Here is a 23,019-nt window from a genome sequence, read left to right on the forward strand (position 1 = left end):
ATCGGGAGTGATGAGATCTCTATCCTGGAGTGCAGAAATTTATATCTGGGAGTGAGGAGATCTATATCCGGAATTGCGGAGATCTCTATCCGGGAGATCTCGATCTGGGATTATGGAGATCTCTATCCGGCAGTGAGTGGATCTATATCCGGGAGTGAGGAGATCACTATCCGGGATTAGGGAGATCCCTATCCTGGAGTGAGGAGATCTCTATCTGAGAGTGGGGAGAACTATATCCGGGAGTGAGGAGATATCTGTCCAGGAGTGAGGAGATCTCTATATGGGAGTGAGGGGATCTCTATCCTGGATTGCGGATATCTATATTCGCGAGCGAGTAGATCTTTATCCGGGAGTGGGCAGATCTCTATCCTGGAGTGAGGAGATCTCTATACGGGAGTGAGGAGATCTCTATCCGGGAGTCAGGAGGTCTCTATCCTGGAGTGAGTAGATCTTTATCTGGGAGTGATTAGATCTCTATCCGGGAGTGAGGAGATCTCTACCTGGGAGTGGGAAGATCTATATCCGGGATTACGAAGATCTCTATCTGGGAGTGAGGAGATCTCTATCCGGGAGTGAGTGCGGAGGTCTCTATCCGGGAGTGAGAAAATCCCGTTCCAGGAGTGCGGAGATCTCTATCCATGAGGGAGAAGATCTCTATCCGGGAGTGAGGGGATCTATATCCGGGATTGCAGAGATCTCTATCGGCGAATGAGGAGATCTCTATCCTGGATTGCGGAGACCTCTATCCGCGAGTGGGCAGATCTCTATCCTGGAGTGAGGAGATCTCTATCCGGGAGTGAGGAGATTCTGATCCGGGAGCGGTCAGATCTCTATCCGGGAGTGGTTGTGGAGATCTCTATCTGGGAGTGATTAAGGAGATCTCTATCCGGGAGTGAGGAGATCTCTATCCAGCAGTGGGGAGATCTCTATCCGGGAGTGAGGAGATCTTTATCCAGGAGTGGGGAAATTTCTATCCAGGAGTGGGGAGATCTCTATCCGGGTGTGAGTAGATCTCTATCCAGGTGTGAGGATATCTCTATCCGGGAGTGAGTGCAGAGATCTCGATCCGGGAGTGAGGAGATCTCTATCCGGGAGTGAGGAGATCTCTATCCGGGATTGCGGAGATCTCGATCCGAGAGTGAAACATACATAGAAACATAGAAAATAGGTGCAGGAGTAGGCCATTAGGCCCTTCAATGAGTTCATGGATGAACATGCATCTTCAGTACGCCATTCCTGCTTTCTCGCCATACCCCTTGATCCCCCTAGTAGTAAGGACTACATCTAAATCCTTTTTGAATATATTTAGTGAATTGGCCTCAACAACTTTCTGTGGTAGAGAATTCCACAGGTACACCATTCTCTGGGTGAAGAAGTTTCTCCTCATCTCGGTCCTAAATGGCTTACCCCTTATTCTTAGACTGTGACCCCTGGTTCTGGACTTCCCCAACATTGGGAACATTCTTCCTGCATCTAACCTGTCTAAACCCGTCAGAATTTTAAACGTTTCTATGAGATCCCCTCTCATTCTTCTGAACTCCAGTGAATACAAGCCCAGTTGATTCAGTCTTTCTTGATATGTCAGTCCTGCCATCCCGGGAATCAGTCTGGTGAACCTTCGCTGCACTCCCTCAATAGCAAGAATGTCCTTCCTCAAGTTAGGAGACCAAAACTGGATACAATACTCCAGGTGTGGCCTCACCAAGGCCCTGTACAACTGTAGTAACACCTCTCTGCCCCTGTACTCAAATCCCCTCGCTATAAAGGCCAACATGCCATTTGCTTTCTTAACCGGCTGCTGTACCTGCATGCCAACCTTCAATGACTGATGTACCATGACACCCAGGTCTCGTTGCACCTCCCCTTTTCCTAATCTGTCACCATTCAGATAATAGTCTGTCTCTCTGTTTGTACCACCAAAGTGGATAACCTCACATTTATCCACATTATACTTCATCTGCCATGCATTTGCCCACTCACCTAACCTATCCAAGTCACTCTGCAGCCTCATCGCATCCTCCTCGCAGCTCACACTGCCATCCAACTTAGTGTCATCCGCAAATTTGGAGATCCTACATTTAATCCCCTCGTCCATATCATTAATGTACAATGTAAACAGCTGGGGCCCCAGCACAGAACCTTCCAGCACCCCACTAGTCACTGCCTGTCATTCTGAAAAGTACCCATTTACTCCTACTCTTTGCTTCCTGTCTGCCAACCAGTTCTCAATCCACGTCAGCACACTACCCCCAATCCCATGTGCTTTAACTTTGCACATTAATCTCTTGTGTGAGACCATGTCGAAAGCCTTCTGAAAGTCCAAATACACCACATCAACTGGTTCTCCCTTGTCCACTCTACTGGAAACATCCTCAAAAAATTCCAGAAGATTTGTCAAGCATGATTTCCATTTCACAAATCCATGCTGACTTGGACCTATCATGTCACCTCTTTCCAAATGCGCTGCTATAACATCCTTCATAATTGATTCCATCATTTTACCCACTACTAAGGTCAGGCTGACTGGTCGATAATTCCCTGTTTTCTCTCTCCCTCCTTTTTTTAAAAAGTGGGGTTACATTGGCTACCCTCCACTCCATAGGAACTGATCCAGAGTCTATGGAATGTTGGAAAATGACTGTCAATGCCTCCGCTATTTCCAAGGCCACCTCCTTAAGTACTCTGGGATGCAGACCATCAGGCCCTGGGGATTTATCGGCCATCAATCCCATCAATTTCCCCAACACAATTTCCCGACTAATAAGGATTTCCCTCAGTTCCTCCTTCTTACTAGACCCTCTGACCCCATTTATATCCGGAAGGTTGTTTGTGTGCTCCTTAGTGAATACCGAACCAAAGTACTTGTTCAATTGGTCTGCCATTTCTTTGTTCCCCGTTATGACTGCCCCTGATTCTGACTGCAGGGGACCTATGTTTTTACTTTACCTTTTTCTTTACTAACCTTTTTTTCTTTACATATCTGTAGAAGCTTTTGCAGTCCGTTTTAATGTTCCCTGCAAGCTTCCTCTCGTACTCTATTTGCCCTGCCCTAATCAAACCCTTAGCCCTCCTCTGCTGAGTTCTAAATTTCTCCCAGTCCCCAGGTTCGCTGCTATTTCTGGCTAATTTGTATGCCACTTCCTTGGCTTTAATACTATCCCTGATTTCCCTTGATAGCCACGGTTGAGCCACCTTCCCTTTTTTATTTTTTCGCCAGACAGGGATGTACAATTGTTGTAGTTCATCCATGCAGTCTCTAAATGTCTGCCATTGCCTATCCACTGTCAACCCCTTAAGTATCATTTGCCAATCCATCCCAGCCAATTCACACCTCATACCTTCAAAGTTACCCTTCTTTAAGTTCTGGACCATGGTCTCTGAATTAACTGTTTCATTCTCCATCCTAATGCAGAATTCCACCATATTATGGTCACTCTCCCCCAAGGGGCCTCGCACAATGAGATTGCTAATTAATCCTCTCTCATTACACAACACCCAGTCTAAGATGGCCTCCCCCTGGTTGGTTCCTCGACATATTGGTCTAGAAAACCATCCCTTATGCACTCCAGGAAATCCTCCTCCACCGTATTGCTTCCAGTTTGGTTAGCCCAATATATGCATATTAAAGTCACCCATGATAACTGCTGCACCTTTATTGCATGCACCCTTAATTTCCTGTTTGATGCCTTCCCCAACATCACGACTACTGTTTGGAGGTCTGTACACATCTCCCACTAACGTTTTTTGCCCTTTGGTGTTCTGCAGCTCTACCCATTTCGATTCCACATCATCCAAGCTAATGTCCTTCCTAACTATTGCATTAATCTGCTCTTTAACCAGCAATGCTACCCCACCTCCTTTTCCTTTTATTCTATCCTTCCTGAATGTTGAATACCCTTGGATGTTGAGTTCCCAGGCCAGATCATCCTGGAGCCACGTCTCTGTAATCCCAATTACATCATATCTGTTGACATCTATTTGCACAGTTAATTAATCCACCTTATTACGGATACTCCTCGCATTGAGAGCCTTCAGGCTTGTCTTTTTAACACACCTTGCCCCTTTAGAATTTTGCTATAATGTGGCCCTTTTTGTTTTTTGCCTTGGGATTCTCTGTCCTCCACTTTTACTATTCTCCTTTCTATCTCCCTCTTGTTTCCCTTTGCCTCCCTGCATAGGTTCCCATCCCCCTGCCATATTTGTTTAACTCCTCCCCAACAACACTAGCAAACACTCCCCCCTAGGACATTGGTTCCAGTCCTACCCAGGAGTGAAGAGATCTCTATCCAGGAGTGGGGAGATCCTTATCTGGGAGTGATTGCGGAGATCTCTATCCAGCAGTGGCCAGATTTCTATCCGGGAGTGTGGCGATCTCTATCCGGGATTGCGGAGATCTCTATCCGGGAGTGAGGAGGTCTCTATCTGGGAGATATCTATCCAGGATTACGGAGATCTCTATCTGGGAGTGAGGAGATCTCTATCCGAGAGTGAGGAGATCTCTATCCAGGAGTGAGTGAGGAGATCTCTATTCGGGAGTGCGGAGATCTCTATCCAGGAGTGCGGTGATCTCTATCCAGGAGTGAGGAGATCTATATCCGGGAGTGGGGAGATCTCTATCCGAGAGTGAGTGAGGAGATCTCTATCATGGAGTGTGGCGATCTCTATCCGGGATTAGAGAGATCTCTATCTGGGAGTGAGGAGATAGCTATCAGGAGTGAGTGCGCAGATCTCCATCCGGGAGTGAGCGTGGAGATCTCTATCCAGCAGTGGCCAGATCTCTATCCGGGAGTGTGGAGATCTCTATCCGGGATTACGGAGATCTGTATCCGGGAGTGAGGAGATATCCATCTGGGAGTGAGGAGATCTCTATCCTGGAGTGGGAAGATCTCTATTTGGGAGTGAGTGTGGAGATCTCTATCCGGGAATAAGGAGATCTCTATCAGTGAGTGAGGAGATCCCGATCTTGGAGTGGGGAGATCTCTGTCCGGGAGTGCGGAGATCTCTATCCAGGAGTGAGTGAGGTGATCTCTATCCGGGAGTGAGTGCGGCGATCTCTAGCCGGGAGTGAGGATATCTCTATCCGGGATTGCGGAGATCTCTATCCGGGATTGTGGAGATTTCTATCTGTGAGTGAGGAGGTCTCTATCCAGGAGTGAGTGAGAAGATCTCTATCCAGGAGTGAGTGTGGAGATGTCTATCTAGGAGTGCATAAGGAGATCTCTATCCAGGAGTGAGTGAGGAGATCTCTATCCGGGAGAGCGGAGATCTCTATCCGGGAGTGCGGAGCTCTCTATTCAGGAGTGAGGATATATCTATCCGGGAGTGAGGAGATCTCTATCCGGGAGAGCGGAGATCTCTATCCGGGAGTGCGGAGATCTCTATCCGGGAGTGCGGAGATCTCTATCCGGGAGTGCGGAGATCTCTATCCGGGAGTGCAGTTATCTCTATCAAGGAGTGAGGAGATCTATATCCGGGAGTGGGGAGATCTCTATCCGGGAGTGAGGAGGTCTCTATCCAGGAGTGAGTGAGGAGATCTCTATCCAGGAGTGCGTGAGGAGATCTCTATCCGGGAGAGCGGAGATCTCTATCCGGGAGTGCGGAGATCTCTATTCAGGAGTGAGGAGATCTCTATCCAGGAGTGAGGAGATCTATATTCGGGAGTGAGGCAATCTCTATCCGAGAGTGCAGAGATCTCATTCTGGGAGTGAGGAGATTTCTATCCGGGAGTGAGTGTGGAGATCTCTATCCGGGGGTGCAAAGATTTCATTCCAGGAGTGAGGAGATCTCAATCCAGGAGATCTCTATCCGGGATTAAGGAGATCTCTATCTGGTAGTGTGGAAATCTCTATCCGGGATTGCAAAGATCTCTAGCCGGGAATGAGGACATCTCTATCCGAGAGGGGAGATCTCTATCCAGGAGTGGGGAGATATCTATCCGGGATTGTGGAGATTTCTATACAGGCATGAGTGGGGAGATATCTATCAGGGAATGAGTGAGGAAATCACTATCTGGGAGTGGGGAGATCTCTATCATAACCTCTCACTTGCTCTTTCCCCAAAGCCCTCATCAGGAGATCAAATTTAATAGGAAATAGTTGTCATAAAAGTAAACTAGGTTTAGAATCATGCTTCATTCTATATGTACATCTGTTGACTGTATTAATCAACGGTGTGTTGTAGGCTATTGGCATGTAATCAGCTCAGACTCAACAGACAATAACAGATGCGAATCATTTATTTTTAAGATTTGAACTGAACTTGCTTTTACTATAACAAGCATATCTTGCGACTCTGGGCAGAAGTCGAATGGAACTTTAAAGCCGATTCGCCTTTCTAAGTTTCACAAGGTCAAAGGAAGCCAACATCTTGACGATGATCAGAGAGGGCTGATTGCTCGTGTGTAACAGTAGATCGATGAAAGAACACCATTCTGCTATCGCAAAACCATATGGAACTTGTAGCTCCAATTTGTGATGAAGCAGATATGGTTGTGGGGACATCGTGACACAAAGATAACTTTGGGAGATTACAGCCAGTGAATACAACAACAACAACTTGTATTTATACAGCCCTTTGATGTAGTATAATCCCCCAGGCGGTTCACAGAGTGGCATAAAATGGAATATTTTGTTTGATAAGTGAAGGGGGAGAAATTTGCATTGTTTGCACCTCCGGGGTCGCTAATCGAGAACAAACGATTTATCGCCCGGGGAGGGGAGGACATGAAACCAGCCGGCAGTGCCCCGCCCCCGCCGGCAGTGCCCCGCCCTCACCCGCCCCTACGTCAGTGCCCCGCCCCCGCCGGCAGTGCCCCGCCCCGTCAGTGCCCCGCCCCCACGTCAGTGCCCTGCCCCCGCCCGCATGTCAGTGCCCCGCCCCTGCCGGCAGTGCCCCGCCCCCGCCCGCCCCTACGTCAGTGCCCCGCCCCCGCCGACAGTGCCCTGGCCCCACTGTCAGTGCCCCGCCCCCGCCGGCAGTATCCCGGGCCGCTGCGCAGCCGATGATGATGTCCCCCGGCGGAAATTGGGCAACGCTGCATTAGGCTGCTGCGGGCGATGTCAGCGCCAGCCTCATGGGTCACGAACCAGGCCGCACTATGCTCGCGGGGTGAAAAGGGGAGGTGCACGCCACCATTTCTATTTCCCGGCCAGCCTTCCGTTGTATATTTTGCGGGTTCCGTGCTGTGATGGTGCAGCCCGGCACTCCACTTCTGTGCCAGGATGCTGCCACAGCACCCCACACCCCCAGTGATGAAGTGGGGGCCCCCGGCCCATTCCGGAGCTCACAGCATGCCCTGCCCTCTAATGGAAGGGGAGGGCCCTGTAATCCTGGTCAGCACGACACGGCGCCCTGCGTGGCACAGGAAAAATTGCCGCACTTATCGCTCCGGTTCCGCCCCCAAGAGGAAGTGGACTGCCCAACATTGCGCTCCACTTCCTCTCGGGAGCGGTACTCCCAATTTCGCAGCCGGGGCAGGTCTTCCGTGCCGGGCGCAGAAAGTCCCACGTCGCCTCGGTTCCCGCTCCCAGTCGGGGCGTCATCGAATTTCAACCCCTAAAAATCGGTTGTTATAAGAACATAAGAAACAGCAGCAGGAGCCAAGCAATTGTTTTCCCTGCAAGTATTTATCAAATTCTCCTTTTGAAAGTTACTGCTGAATCTGCTTCCACCATTCTTTCAGGCAGAGTATTTCAAAACACAACTCGCTACGTAAAAAAAATTCTCCTCATCTCCCCTCGGATTGTTTTGCCAATTATATTAAATCCATGTCCTCTGATTACCAACCCACCTACCATGGAAAGTTTCTCAATATTCACTTTATCTCACAACTCCTCATAATTTTGAACACCTCTATAAAATTTCCCCTTAACTTTCCCTGCTCTGAGCTAAACCATCCCAGCTTCTTTAGGCTCTCCACGTAACTGATGTCCTTTCTCCCTGGTGCCATTCTCCTAATTCTCCGCTACACCCTCTCCAAGGCCTTGACAGTCCTCCCTAAAGTGTGGTGCCTGGAACTGGACACAAGACACCATCTGAGGCCTAACTAGTGATTTATAAAGGTTTACTATAACTTTCCCTATTTAATGGGGAGAAAAATCAGAGGATAGAAAATGAAATGATTAATGCAGTTTTTGTGAGTTGGATGTAACAGGTCTGGCTTTGATCCAGTTACAGCACTGTGTAGGATCCATTGCTGTGTAACCAGTCCCTACCTTTTTGGAGGCGCTCATTTTTGCCGTATTCCTGCCGTAATTCTTCTTTCCAGTCGTTTAGTGCCCGGGCGAGAACTTTGTACTGAAGGTACTTGGTGTGATCACCGAAAGTTGCTGTCAGTTCATTCATCTGCAGATCACTGATTGGGAGGTTGGCCTATTTGAACAAGTACAGCACATAACTTACTGAGTTAAAGCACAGCAGTCAATGCTGCATTAGTGTAAGAAAGATCTATCTGTGTCTGTGAAGGGAGAACCCTGCACTTAAATCATTAACCGGCTCTTTCTTTTTACTGATGGACCTGCCAGAAATCTTGGATTATTTTTCACTTATAGTTATAGGTTTTGGAATTCAATGCGTCAGTGCTGAGGATGTAAGTTTATTTCTCAGGCACAAAGTGCCAGCATCAAGAAAACATTGTGAGTTTGTTGACTTTCATTAACAATTAAAAATTGCCTCATTAAAGACCAAGTTAATTTATGAAGTTCCTATTTTTGTATAAAATTTACATTTAGCCCCATAAATGGCTCAGAAAAGACAGATTTATGAACTGAATTGTCAGCCAAAATAAAGAGAGGAGTGCGTGATTGTTTTGTTGTGATTGATAGAGACAGCTGCCAATTAGGAGGAACCCAGCAATTCAATGCAACATTGCAATACAATTGGGTTTAAATCACTTGGGGGGGGAAAAACAGATACCCATTTCAAACCCAAGGTGTCACATGAGCTGTGAATTATTGGGGTTGTCTGTGATCTGTTCAGGACGGGAAAATAGCAGTTGTTAGTATTTTAATGCCATGTGCCTCAATCTTAAGTTTGTTTTAAAGCTGTCAGGGAGGGGACACAACTTTACAGATGCATGCTGGAATATTGCACCAATTTCACAAGCTCAGATGGCAGAGATCTGATGAGAAATACTCTCAGCTGTTCTGGAGAAAATATATCCAAAGCTGAGGCTTTTGATACAGCAACTTGCACTTACATAGATCTTTTAAAATAGAAAACATCCCAAACCACTTCACAGAGGCATTAAAATAAAAAATAGGTGCCAAGACAAAGAAGGAGATATTGGAAAACCCGGCCTCCCGGGTCAGTACGGAGTGTGTGTGGAGTGTGTACGGACCCGGGAAGGCATCGCAAAAGGCACAATGTGCATGCGCTGAAAACCGACTTTTCCGATCCGTTAAGCTCTGACTTGACAGATCCTCTGTATCTCCACATCCAGGACATTCGCATGGGCAAAATTGCGGTATTTACCCATATCTTGCCCAGCGAATGTCCTGAAAACTCTTGCGCCTCATGAAAGCAGCTGCATAGCCGACTTTTACAGGTGTAAGAGTTTTAAAACATACAAAAATATAACAAAATAAAATGTTAAAAACACATTTTGTTGTTTAAAAACCCTGCCCACTATGGTAAGTTTATTTTAAACCATAATTTTAAAAACTTTTTTAAAAATCGGAATTTTTTTTTTAGAAGACATTAATAACTTTAATTTAAATTAATCTTAAATATGTAGTGTATTTTTTCTATATTAGTTTTTTGATGTGTGTGCCTGTTTTTCAATCATGATAATGGGAACGCCTACTTACGGAGTTCCCATTATTATGATGAGAAAATACTGTACCTTGATTGGCTGCCCAGAGCCATGTAACTGCAGCTCCAACTTACGTCCGTCCAGACGTGCACATGCTGCGACGCGCAGTGAGTGGAGGGCTCAGGACCGTGATCTCTCGTGGGCGCAGCAGGAACAGGTAGGTGCGCATCTTTTTTCCCTTTTTCAGTCGTTCGCTCACGGGATTTCTAGACCATTAGGAGAGTCAACCAAAACCTTGGTCAAAGAGGCAGTTTTATAAGAGGGTCAAGGAGACACAAAGATTTCGGGAGGGAATTCCATAGTGTAGACGACTGAAGGAATGGCCACTAATGATGGGGCAAAGGGTATTGGGGATGCGAAAAAAGGCCAGAGTTGGGAACTGTTAGACTGGAGGAGGATCGGGCGAGACCTTGAAGGATTTTAAACACGAATGTTAAATTGGAGGCATTGGAGCCCCAGAAGCCAATATAAGTCAGCGAGTATTGGGGTGATGGGAAATGGGACGGTGCAAGATAGACTACAGGCAGCAAAGTTTTGGATGAGCTGAAGTTTACGCACAATGTCAAAATGGGAAGCCAGTCTGGATCTGAACTGCAATAGTCCAATCTGAGGTTGACAAAGGCATAGATGAGAATTTCAGCAGCAGATGGACTAAGGGACTGGCTGAGGTGGTCTTTATGTAATGGATATATGGTCACAAACTCAGTTCAGAGATGAATAGGGTGTCAAGGTTGGTTCAGCCTGTTACAATCACTGTGGAGGAGGATGAAATCGATCGTGAGGATATGGAGTTATGGTGAGGCCTGAAGATGATGGCTTTGGTCATTCCAAACTTTAACTGGAGGAGATTCTGGCTGATTCAGGGCCAGATGTTGGACAAGCAGTGGAGGAGTTGAGAGAGGTGGCTGTGAGGCAGCGCTGGGTTTTATCAGGGTACAGATAGAATCTGACTCGATGTCTGTGGAAGATGTCAGCGAAGGTCAGGAGTTTTACAAGGATATTGCGTGAACAAGAGAATTTTAGCTACGAGAAATGATTGCATAGGCTGCTTTGTTTTCTTTGGAACAGAGGCAGAGGGAAGACCTTATTGAGAATATAAGAACATAAGAAATAGGAGCAGGAGTCGGCCATTTGGCCCCTCGAGCCATTCAATAAGATCATGGCTGAACTAATCTTGGCCTCAACCCCATTTTCCTGCCCTCTCCACGTAACCCTTGTCTCCCCTATAGTTCAAAAATCTGTCTATCTTCACCTTAAATATATTCAATGACCCAGCCTCCACAGCTCTCTAGGGTAGAGAATCCCAAAGATTCACCACCCTCTGAGAGAAATTCCTCCTCATCTCCGTTTTAAATTTGCGATCACTTATTCTGAAACTATGTCCCTTAGTTCTAGATTTCCCCATGAGGGGGGAACATCCTCTCTGCATCTACCCTGTCCAGCCTCCTCAGAACCTTATACGTTTCAGTAAGATCACCTCTCAGACTTCTAAACTCCAATGAGTATAGGCCAGACCTGCTCAACCTTTCTTCATAAGACAACCCCTTCATCTCAGGAATCAACCTAGTGGACCTTCTGTGAACTGCCTCCAATGCAAGTATATCCCTCCTTAAATAAGGAGACCAAAACTGTACGCAGTACTCCACGTGTAGTCTCACCAACAGTTACAGCAAGACTTCTCGACTTGTATACTCCATCCCTCTTGCAATAAAGACCAACATTCTACTTGCTATACCTACATACTAACTTTTTGTGCTTCAAGTACAAGGAGCCCCAGATTTCTCTGTACCACAGTATTTTGCAGTCGCTCTCCATTTAAACATAGAAACATAGAAAATAGGTGCAGGAGTAGGCCATTCGGCCCTTCGAGTCTGCACACCATTCAATGAGTTCATGGCTGAACATGCAACTTCAGTACCCCATTCCTGCTTTCTCGCCATACCCCTTGATCCCCCGGGTAGTAAGGACTACATCTAACTCCTTTTTGAATATATTTAGTGAATTGGCCTCAACAACTTTCTGTGGTAGAGCATTCGACAGTTTCACCACTCTCTGGGTGAAGAAGTTTCTCCTCATCTCGGTCCTAAATGGCTTACCCCTTATCCTTAGACTGTGACCCCTGGTTCTGGATTTCCCCAACATTGGGAACATTCTTCCTGCATCTAACCTATCTAAACCCGTCAGAATTTTAAACGTTTCTATGAGATCCCCTCTCATTCTTCTGAACTCCAGTGAATACAAGCCCAGTTGATCCAGTCTTTCTTGATATGTCAGTCCCGCCATCCCGGGAATCGGTCTGGTGAACCTTCGCTGCACTCCCTCAATAGCAAGAATGTCCTTCCTCAAGTTAGGAGACCAAAACTGTACACAATACTCCAGGTGTGGCCTCACCAAGGCCCTGTACAACTGTAGTAACACCTCCCTGCCCCTGTACTCAAATCCCCTCGCTATGAAGGCCAACATGCCATTTCCTTTCTTAACCGCCTGCTGTACCTGCATGCCAACCTTCAATGACTGATGTACCATGACACCCAGGTCTCGTTGCACCTCCACTTTTCCTAATCTGTCACCATTCAGATAATAGTCTGTCTCTCTGTTTTTACCACCAAAGTGGATAACCTCGCATTTATCCACATTATACTTCATTTGCCATGCATTTGCCCACTCACCTAACCTATCCAAGTCACTCTGCAGCCTCATAGCATCCTCCTCGCAGCTCACACTGCCACCCAACTTAGTGTCATCCGCAAATTTGGAAATACATTTTATCCCCTCGTCTAAATCATTAATGTACAGTGTAAACAGCTGGGGCCCCAGCACAGAACCTTGCGGTACCCCACTAGTCACTGCCTGCCATTCTGAAAAGTACCCATTTACTCCTACTCTTTGCTTCCTGTCTGCCAACCAGTTCTCAATCCATGTCAGCACACTACCCCCAATCCCATGTGCTTTAACTTTGCACATTAATCTCTTGTGTGAGACCATGTCGAAAGCCTTCTGAAAGTCCAAATACACCACATCAACTGGTTCTCCCTTGTCCACTCTACTGGAAACATCCTCAAAAAATTCCAGAAGATTTGTAAAGCATGATTTCCCTTTCATAAATCCATGCTGACTTGGACCTATCATGTCACCTCTGCTATGACATCCTTAATAATTGATTCCATCATTTTACCCACTACCGATGTCAGGCTGACCGGTCTATAATTCCTTGTTTTCGCTCTCCCTCCTTTTTTTAAAAAGTGGGGTTACATTGGCTACCCTCCACTCCATAGGAACTGATCCAGAGTCTATGGAATGTTGGAAAATCATTGTCAATGCATCCGCTATTTCCAAGGCCACCTCCTTAAGTACTCTAGGATGCAGACCATCAGGCCCTGGGGATTTATCGGCCTTCAATCCCATCAATTTCCCCAACACAATTTCCCGACTAATAAGGATTTCCCTCAGTTCCTCCTTCTTACTAGACCCTCTGACCCCTTTTATATCTGGAAGGTTGTTTGTGTCCTCCTTAGTGAATACCGAACCAAAGTACTTGTTCAATTGGTCTGCCATTTATTTGTTCCCCGTTATGACTTCCCCTGATTCTGACTGCAAGAGACCTACATTTGTCTTTACTAACCTTTTTCTCTTTACATATCTATAGAAGCTTTTGCAGTCCATTTTAATGTTCCCTGCAAGCTTCCTCTCATACTCTATTTTCCCTGCCCTAATCAAATCCTTTGTCCTCCTCTGCTGAGTTCTAAATTTCTCCCAGTCCCCGGGTTCATTGCTATTTCTGGCCAATTTGTGTGCCACTTCCTTGGCTTTAATACTATCCCTGATTTCCCTTGATAGCCACGGTTGAGCCACCTTCCCTTTTTTATTTTTACGCCAGACAGGGATGTACAATTGTTGTAGTTCATCCATGTGGTCTCTAAATGTCTGCAATTACCCATCCACTGTCAACCCCTTAAGTATCATTCGCCAATCTATCCTAGCCAATTCACGCCTCATACCTTCAAAGTTACCCTTCTTTAAGTTCTGGACCATGGTCTCTGAATTAACTGTTTCATTCTCCATCCGAATGTAGAATTCCAGCATATTATGGTCACTCTTCCCCAAGGGGCCTCGCACAATGAGATTGCTAATTAATCCTCTCTCATTACACAACACCCAGTCTAAGATGGCCTGCTCCCTAGTTGGTTCCTCGACATATTGGTCTAGAAAACCATCCCTTATGCACTCCAGGAAATCCTCCTCCACCGTATTGCTTCCAGTTTGGTTAGCCCATTCTATATGCATATTAAAGTCACCCATGATAACTGCTGCACCTTTATTGCATGCACCCCTAATTTCTTGTTTGATGCCCTCCCCAACATCACCACTACTGTTTGGAGGTCTGTACACAACTCCCACTAACGTTTTTTGCCATTTGGTGTTCTGCAGCTCTACCCATATAGATTCCACATCATCCAAGCTAATGTCCTTCCTAACCATTGTATTAATCTCCTCTTTAACCAGCAATGCTACCCCACCTCCTTTTCCTTTTATTCTATCCTTCCTGAATGTTGAATACCCTTGGATGTTGAGTTCCCAGCCCTGATCATCCTGGAGCCATGTCTCTGTAATCCCAATCACATCATATCTGTTAACATCTATTTGCACAGTTAATTCATCCACCTTATTACGGATACTCCTTGCATTAAAAAAAACAAGCCTGAAGGCTTTGTGTCTTAACACCCTTTGTCCTTTTAGAATTATGATGTAGTGTGGCCCTTTTTGTTTCTTGCCTTTGTTTACTCAGCCTTCCACTATTGCTTTTTACCTTTCTACCATCTGTTTCTGACTCCATATTACTTCGCCCTGTCTCGCTGCATTGGTTCCCATCCCCCTGCCATATTAGTTGAAACACTCCCGAACTGCATTAGCAAATTTTACCCCCAGGACATCAGCTCCAGTCCTGCCCAAGTGCAGATCGTCCCTTTTCTACAGGTCCCACTTCCCCCACTTTTTCTGCCAAAGTGGATAACCTCACATTTTCCCCGTGAGCTCTTATCTTGTGCAGCAACCTTTTATGTGGCACCTTGTTGAATGCCAAACATGATTTCCCTTTCATAAAACCGTGCTGACTCTGCTTGATTATATGATTTTCTAAATCTCCTGCCACTACTTCCTTAATAATGGACTCCAGCATTTTCCCAATGACAGATGTTAGGCTAACTGGTCTATAGTTTCCTGTTTTTATCTCCCTCCTTTCTTGAATAGGGGCATTACATTTGCAGTTTTCCAAAGCGCTAGGACCTCTCCAGAATCCAGGGAATTTTGGTAATTACAACCAATGCATCCACTATCCCTGCAGCTACTTCTTTTAAGACCCAAGGATGCATTTCCCTGTTTCCCATTATTAATTCCCCAGTCTCATCCTCTAAAGGCCCAACGTTTACTTTAGCCACTCTCTTCCATTTTACATACCTGTAGAAGCTATTACTGTCTGTTTTTATATTTCTTGCTAGTTTACTCTCATAATCCATCTTCTCTCCTTTTTTAGTCTTCCTTTGCTGGTTCCTAAAATTTCCAAATTCTCTGACTTACCACTAATTTTTCGAACATTGTATGTCTTTGTTTTCAATTTGATACAATCTTTAATCATTGAAATTTACAGCACTGGAGGAGGCCATTTCGGCCCATCGTGTCCATGCCAGCCAGCCAAGAGCTATCCAGCCTAATCCCACTTTCCAGCTCTTGGTTCATAGCCCTGTAGGTTACGGCACTTCAAGTGCACATCCAAGTATTTTTTAAATGTAGTGAGGCTTTCTGCCTCTCTGAGTTCCAGACCCTCACCAACCTCTGGGTGAAGAAATTTGCCCTCACGTCTCCTCTATCCCTCCTCCCAATTACTTTAAATCTTTGCCACCTGGTTGTTGATCCCTCTGCCAATGGAAACAGGTCCTTCCTATCCATTCCATCCAGACCCTTCATAATTTTATACACCTCAATCAGGTCTCCCCTCAGCCTCCTCTGTTCCAAAGAAAACAGACCGAGCATTCCCAATCTTTCCTCATAGCCAAAATTCTCCAGTGCAGTTAACATTCTTGCAAATCTCCTCTGCACCCTTTCCAGTGCAATTATATATTTCCTGTAATGTGGTGACCAGTGTTTGATACAGTTCGAGCATAACGTCCTTGCACTTTTATTCCATGCCTCGACTAATAAAGGCAAGTATTCTGTATGCCTTCTTAACCACCTTATCTACCTGGCCTGCTACCTTCAGGGATCTGTGGACTTGCACTCCAGGGTCCCCTTGTTCCTCTACACTTTTCTGTGTCATACCATTTAATGTGTATTCCCTTGCCTTGTTAGACCTCTCCAAATGCATTACCTCACACTTCTCCAGGTTGAATTTCATTTGCCGCTGTTCTGCCCACCTGACCAGTACATTAATATCTTTCTGTAGTCTGCAGCTTTCTTCTTCATTATGAACCACACAGCCTATTTTAATGTCATCTGCAAGCTTCTTAATCATACCACCAACATTCAAGTCCAAGTCATTGATACATACCACAAAAAGCAAGGGACCCAGCACTCATCATCATAGGCAGTCCCTCAAAATCAAGGAAGAGTTGCTTCCACTCTAAAAGTGAGTTCTCAGGTGACTGGACAGTCCAAAAAGGGAACCACAGTCTCTGTCACAGGTGGGACAGACAGTCGTTAAAGGGGTAAGTGGGGAGTCTGGCTTGCAGCAAGCTCCTTCCGCTGCCTGCGCTTGATTTCTGCATGCTCTCAGCGACGAGATTCGAGGTGCTCAGCGTCCTCCCGGATGCTCTTCCTCCACTTAGGGCAGTCTTTGGCCAGGGACTCCCAGGTGTCGGTGGGGATGTTGCATTTTATCAAGTGGACCATTTTCCATATCTTGGGAGCCTAGTATCAGCAAGAGCAGACATCGACGATGAGGTTCAACACTGCCTCCAGTGCGCCAGCGCAGCCTTCAGCCACCTGAGGAAGACTGTTATAGAAGATCAGTCCCTCAAATCTGGCACCAAGCTCATGGTCTACAGGGCTGCAGTGAAAACCCGCCCTCCTGTATGGCCCAGAGACGTGGACCATGTACAGTAGACACCTGAAGTCGCTGGAGAAATACCACCAACGATGTCTCCGCAAGATCCTGCAAATCCGCTGGGAGGACAGACGCACCAACGTTAGTGTCCTCGATCAGGCCAATATCCCCAGCATCAAAGCACTGAGCCCTACGGAACCCGACTGGATAAAGCCTTCCAGTCACAAAAATATCCATCAATCATTACCCTTTGCTTCCTGCCTCCGAGACAATTTTGGATCCAACTTGCCACTTTATCTTGGATCCCATGGGCTTTTACTTTCGTGACCAGTCTGCCATGTGCCATATCAAAAGCTTTGCTAAAATCCATATACACTAACATCATACTCACTGCCCTCATCGACTATCTGTGATATCTCCTCGAAAAATCCAATCAAGTTAGTCAGACATGACCTTCCCTTAACAAATCCGTGCTCACTGTCCTTGATTAATCTGTATCTTTCCAAATGAAGATTTATCCTGTCCCTCAAGATTTTTTCCAATAATTTTCCCACCTTGAGGTTAGGCTGACTGGCCTGTAATTACTCGGTCTATCCCTTTCTCCCTTTTTAAACAAAGGTGCCAGAGAGGACTGTAAAATGATGGTCAGAGCCTCTACTATTTCCTCTTTTGCTTCTCTTAACAGGCTGGAATACATTCCTTTGTTCGCCACAGATGGTTCATTCTTCTCTTAGTCTTTATTTCTCACTGGAATATATATTTGCTGAGAATTATGAAATATCTCCTTAAATATCTGCCACTGCTTTTCTACCATCTTACCCTTTAATTTATTTTCCCAGTCCACTTTAGCCAACTGTCTTCATACCTTTGTAATTGCCTTTATTTAAGTTCAGGACACTAGTTTGAAACCCTAGTTTCTCACCCTCAAACTGAATTTGAAATTCTAACATGCTATGATCACTCTTCCCTAGCGGATCCTTTACTATGAGATCATTAATTAATCCTATCTCGTTACACATTACCAGATCTAAAATCATCTGCTCCCTCGTTGGTCCCACAAGGTATTGTTCTAAGAAACCATCCCGAATATACTCTATGAACTCATCCTCAAGACTATCTTTGCCAATTTGCTTTGTCCAATCTATATGAAAATTAAAATCATCCATGATTATTACCGCACTTTTCTTACAAGCCTCCATTATTTCTTGATTTATACTCTGTCCGACACTGTAGCTACTGTTAGGGGGCCTGTAGACTATTCCCACCAGTGACTTATTTCCCTTATTATTTCTTATCTCCACCCAAACTGATTCTACACCTTGAGCTTCTGAGCCAATATAATTTCTCATTACTGCACTGATCTCATCCTTTATTAACAGAGCTACCCCACCTCCTTTTCCTTTCTGCCAATCCTTCCAAAATGTCAAGTACCCCTGAATATTCAGTTCCCAGCCTTGGTCACTTTGCAATCAAGTCTCTGTAATGGATATCAGATCATACCCATTTATTTCTATTTGTGCTGTCAACTCATCTATTTTGTTACGAATGCTGCGTGTATGTTCAGCCATGAACTCATTGAATGGCGGTGCAGGCTAGAAGGGCTGAATGGCCTGCTCCTGCACCTATTTTCTATGTTTCTATGTGTATTCAGATAAAGAGCTTTTAATTTTGTATTTTTACCATTTTTCCCTACTCTGACCCAACTTTCTGATGCACTCTTATATTTATACTCTCTGTCCCTTCCTGTCACACTCTGGTTATCATTACCCATGTAGCTACCCTGCACTATTGCCTTCTCCTTTCTCTTTGACTCTTTAAATTTCCCCTCACCTGAACCCTCCCCCCACTTTTTAGTTTGAAGCCCTAGTTATTCAATTCGCCAGGACACTGGTCCCCGCATGATTCAAGTGAAGCCCGTCCCAACGGAACTGTTCCCTCTTTCCCCAGTACTGGTGCCAGTGCCCCATGAATCGAAACCCATTTCTCCCACATCAATCTTTGAGCCACGCATTCATCTCTCTGATCTTATTTACCCGATGCCAATTTGCTCATGGCTCAGGTAGTAATCGAGATTATCTTTATCATTCTTTTTAATTTAGTCCCTAGCTGCTCATACTCGCACAGCAGAACCTCTTTCTTTGTCCTATCGATGTCGTTGATACCGACATGGACCACGACAACTGGAACTTTCCCCTCCCACTCCAAGTTCCTCTCCAGCTCAGAGGAAATGTCCTTAACGCTGGTAGGCAACAGCCTTCGGGAATTAACGCTCTCGACTGCAGAGAACAGTATCTATCCCAACTATACTGTCCCCTACCACATTTCTTTTTACTCCCCCAATTTGAATGGTCCCCTGTACCACGGTGCTGTGGTCAGTTTGCTCATCCTCCCTGCAGTCCCTGCTCTCGTCCACACAGGGAGCAAGAGCCTCGAACCTGTTGGATAATTGCAAAGGCTGAGACTCCTCCAATGCCACCTTCTGGATCCTCATACCTGCCTCACTCGTAGTCACACCCTCTTGTCCCTGGCCATGGACTAAGTTTGAATTATTTAACCTGATGGATGTGACTGCTTCCTGGAACACAGCGTCCAGGTAACTCTCCCCCTCCCTGATGTATCGCAGTGTCTGAAGCTCAGACTCCAGCTCATCAGCACGGAGCTGAAGTTCCTCGAGCTGCAGACACTTACTGCATCACATCCTGATCCTGAACCTTAACAAAGAAAAAGACTTGGATTTATATAGCGTGTTCTTCATGAGCTGGGTCAACAGCATCAGCAATGTCATCGTAAACTGTCTGATGTCCTTTACAAAGTTCTACCAAGTCTTTCCCTGATTGCAAAGCTTTGAAGCACACAACATGCTATCGTGATTTGCAAGAAGGTGCTAGGTGCATACTGCAGGGCCACCCCAGGCCTATCCTGACTCTGAAACTTTGGTACCACAATGTTATGGCTGATTGATCCGTTCCCTCAGAGTCTCCTGCTGCTCCTCTTTCTGCAATATATATATAATGGGATTTCCAATGGGAAACCCTCTATGCAGCCTTTAGATCGTAGCTTAATAAAGTCTTTCCCTCTTAGAAAATGTTTGCAGGAGATTTTTACATTCTGACATGTTCACATGGGGGGTTTCCATTATGACATAGGAAACAATATCATACATAAAATATAATGAATTATAGATGTGGCTGTGTATTGATATCAAATTCTTGAAGTGGTATTGCTGTAGTAACTCCAGACCAGTGAAAGCACTGCCTGCTGGTTTTAGTTCCGATACACAATGGTGCCATTACCTTTAAAATCAGTACAGGGGCTCGAAACACCTCTTTGCAGAATGTTAGTTTTTGTTACAAGGACTTGTGTTATTTTTTAGATGGCTCTGTAACCACTCTCAGCTGATTAGAAGAAACACACTTTAAAGATTTACCATTTTAATGGTGAACACCGACACAGATTTGTTACATTGTGTGTAGCTGGTATGACTAATAAAACACTGTGCGTTACCGAATATATATACACTCCCAGTGAGGTATCCCATCTACTGGGAATACGTTTTGGAAATTCAAGGGCATGATCTTGTTACATCCTCTCATTAATCCAAACCCCTCATGTGACTATGCTCACCTTTTCAAACATCACCACGAGGTCATCTTTTGAGAGTTTCCCCTTCTTTCCTCTATCGCTGCTTCGGAAGAAGTCCACAAATCTCAGCTTTTTTTTATCTAAATATTCATGGAGTAGCTTTACTGGCTCCAGAGTGGGTTGATCAATCAATGGAATGATGCCATGAAACTTGCTGGATGCCCTTTTCTGCTGCGATGTGCTTTTCTGCAATACACGTGTCAAAATTATTTTATCAGCACAATAGGTGAATTATTACTTTTAATTAATGTTACAAATTGGGAGCAGGAACCTTTGTTGATGTTCCCCCTGTCTAAAGTCAAACATAGTGCCCACCTGCTATCCCCACTGAGATCAGTGCAGACAGTGGATCAAACCTGGGCAGCAGGCTCCGTCGAACACCCGAGGCTGGTAATTACACATAGCTTGAGGAGTAAGTGCTTATCCACAGATCACCTCCATTTCCTTTATGTCCATTTGCCAATAAGCTACACGGGAGGGGCTTCTGTACGGCAGGAGTACTTCCTTCCAGTGCTGAATGCAGTGGTCACACGAGATGGATGGTGGGCACCCTTCAAAATTATACCCTACACATCTTGATGCAAAAAAAATGCTCGGCTCGCCTGCACAGCTCAATCCCTTGCAAATAGGCGAGAGCACATTGGGGGGCGGGGGGAGCAGTTGTGGTTCCAGGGGTGGTGAGTCCAGGGGTAGGGGAGTGGGGGTGAAGGTGATTTGAGGATGTGGCGTGCGAGGAGTCTGGGGTGGGGTCCGAAAAGAGGGTTGGGGTGGAGGCGGGGGGTACGGGTCTTGGGTCCCAGGGCAGCGAGGGTCATGGGCGGTGGTGGTTCCTGGGGTCCTGTACGGAGGAGGGGTGGTCCTGGGGGGGGAGGAGGGGTTCCTGGGCAGGGGGTTCCTCGGATCCGGGCAGGGATTCCTGGGGTCCTGTGCGGGAAGGGGTTCTTGGGGTCCGGCGCAGGGAATGGGATGCAGGGTTTTCTATAGCACAGAGCCTTGTGCCGGATTCAGTCCACTGACCTCGGGCTCGGTCGGCGGGGCTCGGGCCTTCGACCTCTCCAGGTTCTCCAGGACGCGGAGCTCCAGGTCATTGGCCGAGTTCTTGCTGTTGATCCACATCTGGAGATCCGCCATGGCCTCCAGCTCGGCCCTCTGCCGCTTCCTGGCCGCCATCCACAGACCGTAGTCTGCCTCACCCCACTTCCTGTCCGGCTCCGGCTCCCTCTGGTCGGCCTTGGCCGGGGACAGGGCCTGGGGCCAAGGCCGGGGTCGGTGCCGGGCCGGAGCAGGGGCTGCCGTGATCACCCTGATCCGGCACTTCGGGGGGCCGAAAATCCTCGATGCCACTCGCAGGAGGTGAGATTGGATCAAAGCCCGGCGGCGGCGGGGCCACGGCCCCGGGACCCCAGGAGCCAAGCCCGGGGCCGATCCCCACTTCCTCGGGCTCCTCTTACCCTCCGCCGTGCTCCGGTCCCACAGCCGATCCCCCACCCTCTGATCAACCTCCCCCGGGCCCTGATCCCTCAGACCCTGATCCCCCGGGCCCTGATCCCTCAGACCCTGATCCCCCGGACCCCGATCCCCCGGACCCTGATCCCCCGGGCCCTGATCCCTCAGACCCTGATCCCCCGGGCCCTGATCCCCCGGACCCCGATCCCCCGGGCCCTGATCCCTCAGACCCTGATCCCCCGGACCCCGATCCCTCAGACCCTGATCCCCCGGGCCCATTTTCAGGAAAGGCTCGGCGCTGCGGTGCCGCGGGTTGCCATGGTAACCAGGCACAGCCTCAAGCCCCGCCCCTCATTGCCCTTGGCGACAAGGGGCGGCCCGCGAGCTGCTCTAATGTGATTGACACGGCTGTAACCCAATGAGGTTATCCGCTCCACTGCCATGCGACCCCGCCCGATCGCTGCTGTCTCCCTCTCTTCTGGGACTGAGGTGAACCCCTCTCCTGGGACTGTGACCCCGTCTCCTGGGATTGAGGTGACCCCCTCTCCTGGGAATGTGACCTCCTCTCCTGGGAATGTGACCCCCGACCCCTTGGACTGAGGTGACCCCCCTCTCCTGGGACTGTGACCCCGTCTCCTGGGACTGAGGTGAACCCCGTCTCCTGGGACTGAGGTGACCCCCTCTCCTGGGACTGTGACCCAGTCTCCTGGGTCTGAGGTGACCCCCTTCACCTGGGACTGAGGTGACCCCATCTCCTGTGACTGTGACCCCCTCTCCTGCGACTGAGGTGACCCCCGTTTCCTGGGACTTAGATGACCGCCTTTCCTGGGACTGTGAGCCCCTCTCCTGGGAATGTGACGCCTGTCTCCTGGGACTGAGATGACCCCCTCTCCTGTGACTGTGACCCCCTCTTCTGGGACTGTGACCCCCTCTCCTGGGACCGAGGTGACCCCCGTCTCCTGGGACTGAGGTGAACCCCTCTCCTGGGACTGTGACCCCGTCTCCTGGTACTGTGACCCCTTCTCCTGGGACTGTGACCCCGTCTCCTGGGAATGTGATCCCCGACCCCTGGGACTGTGACCCC

General features: G+C 47.3%; 1 protein-coding gene across 1 annotated transcript in view; it reads right to left on the reverse strand.

Annotated features, from left to right (window-relative positions):
* efcab12 (EF-hand calcium binding domain 12) overlaps positions 1–22,214 on the reverse strand; it is a 287,344-nt gene extending 265,130 nt beyond the window's left edge. Inside the window, exons 1-3 of the mRNA XM_070894837.1 lie at positions 21,507–22,214; positions 20,472–20,675; positions 8,214–8,370 (exon numbers count right to left, since the gene is read on the reverse strand). Of these exons, the coding sequence (XP_070750938.1) occupies positions 8,214–8,370; positions 20,472–20,675; positions 21,507–22,214 (1,069 nt within the window). The remainder of the gene's footprint in view (positions 1–8,213; positions 8,371–20,471; positions 20,676–21,506) is intronic.
* Between the last annotated feature and the right edge of the window lie 805 nt (positions 22,215–23,019).

Source organism: Pristiophorus japonicus, chromosome 12 (genome assembly GCF_044704955.1).
Source record: "Pristiophorus japonicus isolate sPriJap1 chromosome 12, sPriJap1.hap1, whole genome shotgun sequence".
Classification (NCBI taxonomy): domain Eukaryota; kingdom Metazoa; phylum Chordata; class Chondrichthyes; family Pristiophoridae; genus Pristiophorus; species Pristiophorus japonicus.